General features: G+C 44.7%; 2 protein-coding genes across 2 annotated transcripts; one reads left to right on the forward strand and one right to left on the reverse strand.

Annotated features, from left to right (window-relative positions):
* Positions 1–2,454: 2,454 nt before the first annotated feature.
* On the forward strand, positions 2,455–4,344 carry PHALS_03380 (FYVE finger containing protein; the record flags this gene model as incomplete). Its single annotated transcript, XM_024721961.1, has 1 exon — positions 2,455–4,344. The coding sequence occupies one exon, from the start codon at positions 2,455–2,457 to the stop codon at positions 4,342–4,344; it is 1,890 nt and encodes a 629-aa protein (XP_024573085.1).
* A 6,133-nt stretch (positions 4,345–10,477) lies between these two features.
* PHALS_03381 (uncharacterized protein) lies at positions 10,478–10,768 on the reverse strand (the record flags this gene model as incomplete). The annotated part of the gene is made up of 2 exons (XM_024721962.1): positions 10,478–10,590; positions 10,681–10,768. 2 exons carry the CDS (start codon positions 10,766–10,768, stop codon positions 10,478–10,480), a joined length of 201 nt encoding a protein of 66 aa, XP_024573086.1.
* Positions 10,769–10,901: the final 133 nt, after the last annotated feature.

A 10,901-nucleotide genomic window follows, 5' to 3' on the forward strand; every position in this document is an offset into this window, starting at 1 on the left:
GAGCGGCTTAGGGCGGAGGGAATCATCCTTTACTGGCAGGGGTGTCACAGACGCAAAGGAAGCAGATATCTTCTGCTTCAGGTGCCCTAGGCGCGCACCGATTGCCTCAAAGCCTTGCGCAGCAAGGTGTTGCACGCCCTCAGAACCCAGCAAGGACTTCAGCTTGTTAAGGCCGTCCTGCATTCCCAGGGGCAACGAGGAAAATTGTTCTATCCTCACAGAGGATCAGTCTAAACGACTCAGGTGTAGTTTGACTATAAGTGCTACCAAGTGCAGCGGGGCTGCCGTAGCTTTGCGCTTTAAGGAAGCGTAAGTTAGGCCACCCACCTTACGTGCTTCACAAGAACCAGTATGAGTGTAGCAGATCGCAATCCGCTACCTCCAAAAGTAGTTGGAACCTTAAGCCAAGGCTAATAGACTCTTCTGTTCAAATCCAAAACTGTATTGTAAATGTATAGATTTTCCTAAATATATATAGTAAAATCCAAATGTGTGCATAACTACTGGCTTTCCAGCCACGTACCGTATTCTTATTTGGGTGCAGTCACACCATGCCCTGCTACGTGTGACACACACCCCTGTTACCAGGGTACGTGTAACCCCGTTACAGCAGCCGCTGCAGTATAAGTCTTATGTAAAAATAAACTGTAATTTCTGTTAAACTACGTTAAAAAACGTAACTCTTTAGTTTAGGATGATATGTGGCTGCTAACCCACAGGGGGCTCAGTGCTATAGTACTCTGGTGCTTCTCAAATTTGCACGATTGTGTAATGTGTAAATTCCACATATATCATTGCGTACCCTAGAATTGACCGCATCAACACCCGTAGCACGGTGTCTTCCCACTTCCGCTTAGATGAAGGGACATGTGTGTAAGGCTTAGATGAAAGTGGGGCGTGAAGTGGACATTCGAACCCGTGAAGGAATCGACAGTGGCAAAGCCCCAAAGCATTTGGAAAAGGCAAAGGTGGCGCATGGGAGTTGGTTAGAAGCTTAGGCTATTCTCATCCGAATACACTTTGCTCAAAGTTTTTGATTGCACTGGCTACACGTTGACCAAACGCCGCATCTAGCTGTTGAGATAGGAAAAGAATAAGGGGTGTTTTGAGACCAGGACATTTTGTGTTTGGATTAATGATGCTTTTGCCCCCGGCGGGATTTTTGTTTTGATGAAGGAGATTACAACGGTTATTATGGTGTCCATTCAGGTTGATCTGTTGTCCTCCATTTCAAAGCGAAGCTTAGAAGCGTGATGTTGAGTATCGTGGTGGGTGTTAATGATGAAGTATAATTTGGGACTGCTCGTGAAAAGGAGAGGCTCGTGAGACATGCGGCCTTGCAATGCGTCGTTTTGTAGAGGCTTTATTATTATTGACAGTAAAACGCATATATGAGAAAAGTTAATCTCTTTTGTTAATAATCACTTTTATGGAAGATATTATGCAACTTTGAGCTAGAGGGAATGTATATATGAGCTGTGCATTTGTGGATTTTACTGTACTTGAACAGTACAAATGTCGGCGTTTGTGGCCAACCGCCACATTTTCAGTTTGTATGGTGTGCTTTCTACTGTTCTAGCATCTATTCGAACAAGTCTAAATTGTTTGCCGTAGTTTTTGCTTGACGACCACAAATTGTGTGATATAGATAGGTAGACGAGATCAAGTAAGACTTCCAACAGCCCAGCGCAAACAGATCGAGTCTCAAGTCTATCTTTTAAAATGTTCAATCTTTATTACGCTACAAAACAACTTAACCTCGCATTGTTTGAGTAAGCGATTAAGACACTAGATCTAAGGATAGCTAAGCTGGTCCATCTTTAACGCAGACACACATCCCAAACAAGACGAGCTGCTCATCGAAGGTCTGGCAATTTTACAGTATGTTTTCATAAGCGAGAAGAGTCTTAAAAATGGCTTAAAAATATGTGCTTCAACACAACAGTTCGCAACGCTGTACGCACTTTGAGCAAAATTTATGCGGCGTTGGTTTCATCCAGGTCACTGCAGTCATTATGCTAGAACACTGGCTTCCAAACTAAGAAGCCACTGTTGCCCTTACGCATGATGATACTTCACAAATGGCTGAACGCAGTTTCATCACGTGCAGACAGACCAATGGCGGCCTTCTTGTGCGACCAATCAACCAACGATGGCTTTGCAAACCTCACTAGTATGTCGGTTGCCACTACAGGCGATCGCAAATCTTATCATTACTTCCCCAATGCCATGAAACCGGATGTTTCTCGAGCATATTGAACATGTAATAAATTCTGGACAAAATTGCAGCGTTGAAGCATTGCACACAGTGGACGGGACAATACGATTGCGTTCAACGCTCGACACACAGTGATAGGCAGGTCGACACGCCGTCACACGGCGCACCACACTGCAAAAGGAGCGTCTCGTGGTTAACGTGTCGTTGCTTTGAGGGACACGCTACTTTGTATTTTAATGACGAGCAGCGGCGCGACTACGCTCACGAACAAAAGCAATGCTAAGTTTCCACTACCCGATGGATACTTTCCGCCGGTTAAGCTAACTCCGGCCGAAATTGACGTGTATGAACAGCGTGTAGTAATAATTATGAAGAACGCTTTGGCTGAGTATAATTTGCACGAAGCGATGGGAATTCGGCCTGACTACGGGTCCCGATGGACCACCGTAGGTAATGTAGAGCATCTCACTGCCATTCGCGAGATTGATCCATCTCGGGCAGTAGAGGCCTCACGCATCTTTGGACGCGTTGACGGTGACTACCGCAATTTCATCGATTTTTTTTACTCAGATTCAGCACAACAGGTCTTCGCGGTAAATCAATTCATGTTTGGATATGCTGTGGATGCCGCTGTGCTGTGCAACATCCATACTAAAGCATCCAACAAATCTCACAAGTATCTAGGCATGAAATGGGTCTGCCTGCAGCCGTCTCCCCTCTCACGCAAACGCGATATGTGCTTTCTGGAATATCTCGTCTACAGTAAAGATCTTCAAGGTCGAGACGTTGGCGTTCGTATCACGTTGCCTCTGCTCCTGGAGGAGTGTCCGCCGCTGCCGGACAAGCTAAAAACACGACGAATTCATCAGCACACAGTGACTATTGTTCGACCGACGAATAACAGTCCCGACTCTTCTGAGATCTTCATGACCTGTGAGGTCGACGTGTACAAGGGACCGGGCTTTTCATCCGTAACATCATTTAAAAAGCTCATGACCACATTGAGCTCCATGGCCTTGTTTGCGGACTCCAAGCGTATTTCTATGTATGGTATGCTTGATCGCAGTAGTTGGGCACCGAAAAAGGCGCGTGCCAACTGCAACGTTTGCAACCGAAAATTTTCAGCGACGCGACGCCGGCAGCATTGCCGTCTCTGTGGTGAAGTGGCTTGCCGTCGCTGTATGATAGTTCGTGCAGCCCCCATCGCCAATGATAGCACGCCTTCGAATGCTCGTACTTTTCAAATTATCAAGACAGTGTTCTGCAAAGTTTGCATGGGAAAGGTTCGTGACTCGGGTATTAACAATGTGAAGGCAGCTGACAGTCAAGACGAAGGCGTGTCCGACGCTGAGTCTTCCGGTGTGTATGAAGACAAATCCCGTAGCCGAAGCTTTGATAGCGAATATCACTTAACGCTGATCGACGGATCATCAATCGCCTCGCTGTCGCCAGCTACCAATAGCTTTCTCGATGCCTCCCTCACACGGCAAGATATGACTGACGATGGAGAGTGCGATGTCATGAGCCCCTTACAGGGAATTTTTTTTAGCAGCATCGACTCAGAAGATCACTCAGAAACGAAGACAAGTGTTTCGTCTTCTGTGGACGAAGGCTTGGAGATTGATGTGGCGGAACCCGATACTCGAGCTCTGTTTGATTTGCGCCATCTTCGAACGATGGCAGGAGCCGAGCGCGTGGTAAAGGAGGTCGAAGAAGAAAATCTTCGGGTTATGAGAGAGTCGCTTGCAGCGCTAGACTTTAAGGCTGTCCGTCTCGTTGTGTCACCATCTAATCAAAACGATGATTCAGGCTTTGAATACTCAAGCAGTCAGAGCTGTATTCTCCCGCTAATGGAGGAAATTGAAGACGAAGATGATGATGATATTATCGAGATTTTCGGCGAGTCCAGTGAGATCGTGTCTAGCACGCGGCAGATTGTGTCGTCTCCACTGGATGAAACACTCCTGAACGACGGTGCATTAGAGCAGGTATATTTTAGCTCCGAAGGGGTCAACGTATCAATTAATCAGCGCCTTCACGAACAGGAGGTGCTGTTAAAGAGACTGGTTATGGCGGCAAACTTTTCGTCCGGAAATCATCCGCGAAGCGTTCGCGCGCATCAGTAAATGTTTTAAACCAACTAACGATGACTTTAAGTCACGTACTTCTTATATAATTGAAACGCGGGCTGTTTATATTATAAAACTTTTTAACAGTCGTTACCCCTGTCAAGGTTGTCAAAATATATCTAGCATAATGTGCCGCAACATATTGTGAAGTGCAATTTCGATCGTGGGGCAAACGTAAATCGAATGCTACCTCAACCTGAAGTCACATAGAAATTGACTGAAAGAAATATTTAGATTGTCCCGTTATCTACTATGAGTTTTTTTTATTTACAAAATATGATATGAATGATTCACTGTTTGACGTCATTGATGCCACGTCCAATGAAGTAGGACAAATCGAAAAGCAGTCCAAACAATCACTCAGGAATATGATGGGACCTAGAATTTCTGAATCTACCAGTTCGCGTTAACACAGAGAATGAGTATGTGCACACCGCAAAGTGCCGAACCGAGAGTGAGACGGAACAAGTAGTGTAATCTTGTACGCTTTACGCTTTGGGTACTTGTATTAAAACACAATGCGAGAACGAATTTCACATAACACTAGGTGTAATTGTGAATATTTTTGTACCGGGATATCGCTACTTGTGCATAAAGGCTGCTAGCCGCACGTCAGAAACGAATATTTAGAGCCAGACAAAATTGAATAAATCCTAAATCTTGAAATGGCCGAGCAAACTAACAGTGTTGGTTGCTGAGAGGCTTTTTAATCCGCCCTGGTAAGAGAGCACGAACACAGCCTCTGTGCGTCTGTTAATTCAGATTCTGAGTTAAAGCTATCTCTGTGCATGGTGCTCGTTTCACTTGGTTGCACTTATAGTCAATCGCTTGGCCAAGTATTGGAGGGGCTAAGTATCATGTGCGATAATTGGAAAAGGGTTGATCGAACACCTGTCCCTGGGGCAAACAGGCAAGAAAACAAGCTTTTTCCTATCTTGGGTCATAATGTGATAAAAGAAATCATGGCGTGACACAACTAGGAATGGAACAATGAAGCGAGCTAATAGCTTCGAACTTTCCAAGCTTGAGATCGCATCACCTGATAGGCTCTTAGCACTAAGTAGTATATAATCTTCTACAATAAAAGGCATTTTTCCTAGACGACCTCCTCTATTGGCGTCTTCCTCTTGTGAGGGACGTCAAAGGGCCGGAATCGGTATCACTTGCCTGGGGGCGCTCATCAGCATTGAGAATGCGCTGATCAAACACATGTATAAGCACCCTAATCTTGTGCCGATGAAGTATCAGATGGCTCCCACCGTGAGAACGCTGACCTAAGAGTTTAGGTATTCGCAGTAGATCGTTTGTTTGGGAAGATGTAATTGGAATGGCAATGGATATGGCATTGATCAAAAAAGGGCCACAGCGCACCGCGCTTACGATTTCCACGTGAGAGGGTTGGACGCAGAAATTGGTATTTAAGTGCATCTCTCAATAGAAGAAGCGCTACCAACTTAGAACGATTTGTATCGATACACGCCGCAGGTTTGCACCACCAAACCAGGCGTACCGAGAACGTCTGAATTTTTTGTCTATCATCAAGAGAGGCGGTTACTGCTGGCCTATGTCCAAACGTTAAAACTTCTTATAGCCACAATGGCGTCTGACGCTTTCTTTGAGGCACCAAAGGTTATCGTTTTAATCTATGTTCGTCAAACGAGTGGTGCTTGTACCGATACCTTCTGCGTCCGCCCTATCGCTTTAAAAGTAGCAATGAGAGTTACTTTCGATGAGAAGTACAGCCTTTGAGCCGCGAGGGCAAGATTGAGCGCTGGATTTTATGCGCGCCAAAGGTGATGAATCTTACCTATGCAGAGAAAGAACACGATGGATAGATTGGAGGTTGAGGAGGTAAGTGTCACACGCTTCTCTCCTAAGGGGGGGTATTTTCGGGCTATAAATCTACATCTACCAGAGAACTCAAGGGTTTTGGCGGGGGCACAAAGCTGTGATAGCTTCTGTTCAGGGCAGGATGCAATTGTCCAAAATCGAAAGCGGTGGTATTTCTAGGTGCATGGAGATGATCGCTTTCTAGTCGCCCCAACTATGAATCGTCGCATGTCACAATGGCAACGCCATAAGTTGATGATGCGATGCGTTCAGGATTCAGGTCAGACGCGAAATGTGTCGCACTACTGCAAGTTTAAGGAGCAAAACCTTTAATAATCTGATTTTTAAAGTGCACTGTAGCATGCATGCATTGTTGGAACGCTTGGAATCACATAACTGGGAATATGAACCCCAGCGTGGAGTGGTGCCCAACGATGAGACCCTCAAGTACAAAATTCTGTAAGATATACATAATATCCCTTTACGTGCCAACCTCAAGAGAGAAAATACAAACTGCTCGACGAGAACTACATTTTTGTGGCGCAACATCGATTAGGAAATCAAAAATGCGCAATAGTGAAATGTGTAAAAGTGTTAAGCTTATGATGCTTGCAGCGGAAACATTGATCAACCGGTACTGAAAGAGTGCCAAATCCCATAAGTAGTGACTACATTTTTGTATGCTGAAAAAGGCGTCAGGAAATAATAAGATTGTGATCTTTTTTGCACCGTCTAATCAGTATTGCTCGTCTTATTCTCTCAGCAGTAATGTGACCAATGAGGATACGAAACAAACTGTTTCTCAACAAAGTCTTTTGCCAGCTTGACTTGCCCATAGCCATTGCCTGGTATTGAGACCCGCCAATTGGGGTAGAGCTTTAACAACTATTGCATCAAATCGAACTCTGAAGTGTTGACCACTCACAAATAGATGAGCCTGAGAAACAGTGATCACTTTTTAGCAAATATCTTCCAAAACCCTCGCAGACAGACCGAGGTACCGTGGTAATTCGCTTAATTTGCGTGGAATTATGCCGTACATGGCCCTACTAGATTTATCTGAATACACATGTTTACTAGTTGATTCGGTAAGGCCCCTGCCGACTGTGACATCGCCACGAATTGGCTCCGAGCATAGTGCGGAAGGGTCCGTTAATCCAATACGACTTCCTGGTATCAGTACGGCTCTACATCTTATCAATGGCAGCAATGAATAATGAACTTCAATGAGAATGAGTGTCATGCGCAGGATGCGCGACGTTATGGCTGAGAGACGAGATGAACAAACGCAACACACCGATGTGAGAGACAAGCGGAACACATGCAAATATTCTGTAACGTAAGAGAATGCAATTACTACCAGACTTTGTATCTAGCAGCAATATAGTTAAGTAGCTGGTACGCTAGCGACCTTTCGTCTAACGATGCTGCAGTCACGGACAAAACGATTTTGCCCCAATTCTTGCGGTGGTCAGACGAATTTGCTGACTGGGACATATTCATCTTCTTTTGCTGACTTCCTGATTGGCAAATCAAGGCAATTTGACTGTGTCGTATTGATGAAGCAATTTGTTGCTCGTTCATTTAAGTGAGAATCTGCGGCAAACCTTTACATTAGTTTCGTGTTTTAATATCGTCTCGACGAGACTTGAGATACGTTTTGACTTGTTGTAACGCGAGTTTGTCCAATAAGTCGAAAGCTGTGTTGACTGCACTAATCTTTGCTGCTGTCGTCCGTTCGTCTAAGTGTCTGGCAATGTCGTCGATGGTATATGCTGTCTGCCGTCTATGCTTATCAAGGAGGCGTCCGGAACTTACACCGGGGGAAACTTGATACAGTAATGCAGAATTCAAATTGTAATTGCTTAATACTGTTGCACTTCTAAGGTTCACAGAAGCCAAGTCCAGCGTTGGCGCTTAACAACGTTGAACAGTCTTCGATACAATACTTACTTCAACTGAAAAATGATTGTCACCATGCCACTTGCGATTACAAACGCACTGAACCGAAATCAAATTGTTGAGACAAGCACTTCATCCATATAGCAAATTCTAGAAAGCGCTGGTTTATGTTTATTTCTCGTCCGAAGCATTCAATGGACGACATGGAGTCGAGCTTGTGTCGTTTTCCTCCCCTCCGTTTTGCGAGGTTCTTAACCTCAGGCTAGCATTTACGAAGCAGAACAACTGGTTCGTTATTTACTAATTCAGACAACTGTTTGGGGTAATTTGGTGTACTAAACGTATTGTATGCACAAGAACAACCCATAATACGTAGAGATCTCTTTCGATCTCTCCATATTCTTTGCAAGGCAGTGGGCGCGAAGTGGAGAAGGTTGCACATATCAGACACTTTGGTGTAGGCGACTCAACGATACTAAAGTGACCTTATTTGAAACGAGGTCAGAAAACTTGAAGACTAGCTTAAAACTTGGCTTGAATGGATACGTGGCTATTTGCGAAATCAGCCACTGCACGAATCCTTCGTGAAAAATCGATCAGATTTTTGTCGTATCACAGCTGATCCAATAGAAGAGTAGAGGAGAGAAAATATTCTTTGGTCGACTGTGTCTCTTAGAATGCAATCGACTGATCTGTTGAGATATGGCACTCATACATAGTGAGTGATGGCTTGTTCATCCCATTCGTGTTAAGCAAAGTTCCCTGATAGGTTCGAGCTTCTTAGGATTTTAGGGTGTATCAAATATGATAGCGCGGTCCCAACCGTATTTTGATGGCTCCAGTACGCTATGACACTTTTGTGCAATGTAAATTTTTGGAGGCGTAGAGACGTGATCTCGGAGATGTTCGGCAACATCAACATCCTTATGTGCCATGCACACCAAAATAAGATTGCTTAACAGCAGAAAGGCAAAGCATTTTGGGTTCTCTTTGAAGTCAGCTGTTGTGGTAGCAATGCTTGTACCTCTAGTGGATCGACGTTTATAGACAATGCAAAGCTCATCGAGGACAGTTAGCTAATGCGCAAAAGTAAGCGGCATATGGGTCGCTTCATCTAAATAATTGCTTGAATTATCGCATCAAAAACGGGTAACTTGTTGTCAGAACGAGAATGTTACCAGGATAAGAAATTAACAGGTCGCCTAGTCAAAACAGGCTTTGCCCGAAAGTGTGAGAGCTCGCATGATCTGTCAATATTTGCTGCTGCTGTTAAGTGCGACCCCGAATAGGAAGCACGCAGGTTGGTTTTCAATAGTCGCCTATGCGTCTTCATCCGATTTAAATTTGAGCACATCGATCACAATGTACTCAGCTACTTCATATGCTGGTGAGGTCTGCTAAATAACATGTTTATTGTGAACAGCATGCGGCGTGTTTGCGGGAATCAAAATTACGGAGGCCATAGAGGTGTCGATTGTTAAACCACAAACTCCTCACATTCTATCAATTCACCAGTACTTAAACAGACAGTCGTTGTTAATGAGGTATAACAATCATCCGCAACTTACAGCTCATAGCAGTTAAAATGGACGGGTGGTGAGTAGCTCAATGTAGATAAATCTTGAGAGTGGATTGCCAGGTCGATAAAATTAGCACCATTGCCATATTGCGAGTGCTGTACTACCTTCCATTCGGGCGCATCAGCAGGCACCACATCAGGAGAAAATGTTTGGGCCCGTGATCGGACCAATCTGGATGCAGACAGACCGCGGTGAACCAGTGAAGATGACACCCCTACTGGTGTTACACTTTATAGTTTGTCCGACGGTGACGGAACAACTGAATCATAAACTAATTTCAAGACATGTAAATTTTGCTAAAAGCAGACGGAATTAATTAAATACCTTACATGCGTCGAGACCGCAGCAGGCGCACGCACAGTTTCTACATACCGCATATTTGCTTGCGAGACATCACGTGGCTTGCGTGCAGCGACGCCGAGCGTACGAAGTTGTGCTTGTGAAGAAGATGTTGAACCGAGTATTGCTCATCGTCCAAGTCCCTCAGTGACTCTCCGTTTTGCTCAAACAAGACAGGTGGGCATGAAACTTTAATGAAGTACACAAGGCGATCTCATCACTTAAGCATGATATGGTCATGAGTCACCGTGTGAGCACAGGCCGACCGTTGCCAGATGTGTATACGGAAGTCATTTCAGACCATCAAAGTATAGCTTGTCGAAGATCAAATTCTTCTGTATGGTTACCAAGGTGTCACGAATCTTGAGGTCTAAAACTTCAACGAGCCCCCCTCGTCTGAAATGTAACCAAAGCCCATACTGCGATAAAGGATGCGGACAAAGTTCGGGCCACAACCCATATTTAAATATTTATTCCGGTTAGTAATTCACCTTTAAGAATACACACACCTCGTCGATGTTATGTTCAGCTGTTAGAAGCGCAGCTGAAAACACAAACGCATGTAGTTCTTTGCATCGACTATCAGTAGAAGCTACACAAGAGCTTCTCAAAAGTACTTATCTTTGGAAGCCACAGGTCGTTCAATTCAGCAAATCTTTCTTAAAGCGGTGCCATCCGTTACCGAGCGATGGGGTGCCAAAAGTCTGCTTGAACGAGAGCGCCAAGTAGCTTGGTGCGCCGAAGGCTGTGCTGCGTGTTCCGACCACCATGCCAATCGGTCACTGTTAGATGCAGTGGGGCAGATGAAATGTGGTGAAAGTATTAACAAATTAGAACTTTTTCAGCTGTTTGCAGTGTCTTGGTCGCATTGATCCTACATACGTAGGATCAATGCGACCAAGA

The sequence above is a fragment of the Plasmopara halstedii genome (assembly GCF_900000015.1).
Source record: "Plasmopara halstedii genome assembly, contig: Scaffold_218, whole genome shotgun sequence".
NCBI classification, from domain to species: domain Eukaryota; phylum Oomycota; class Peronosporomycetes; order Peronosporales; family Peronosporaceae; genus Plasmopara; species Plasmopara halstedii.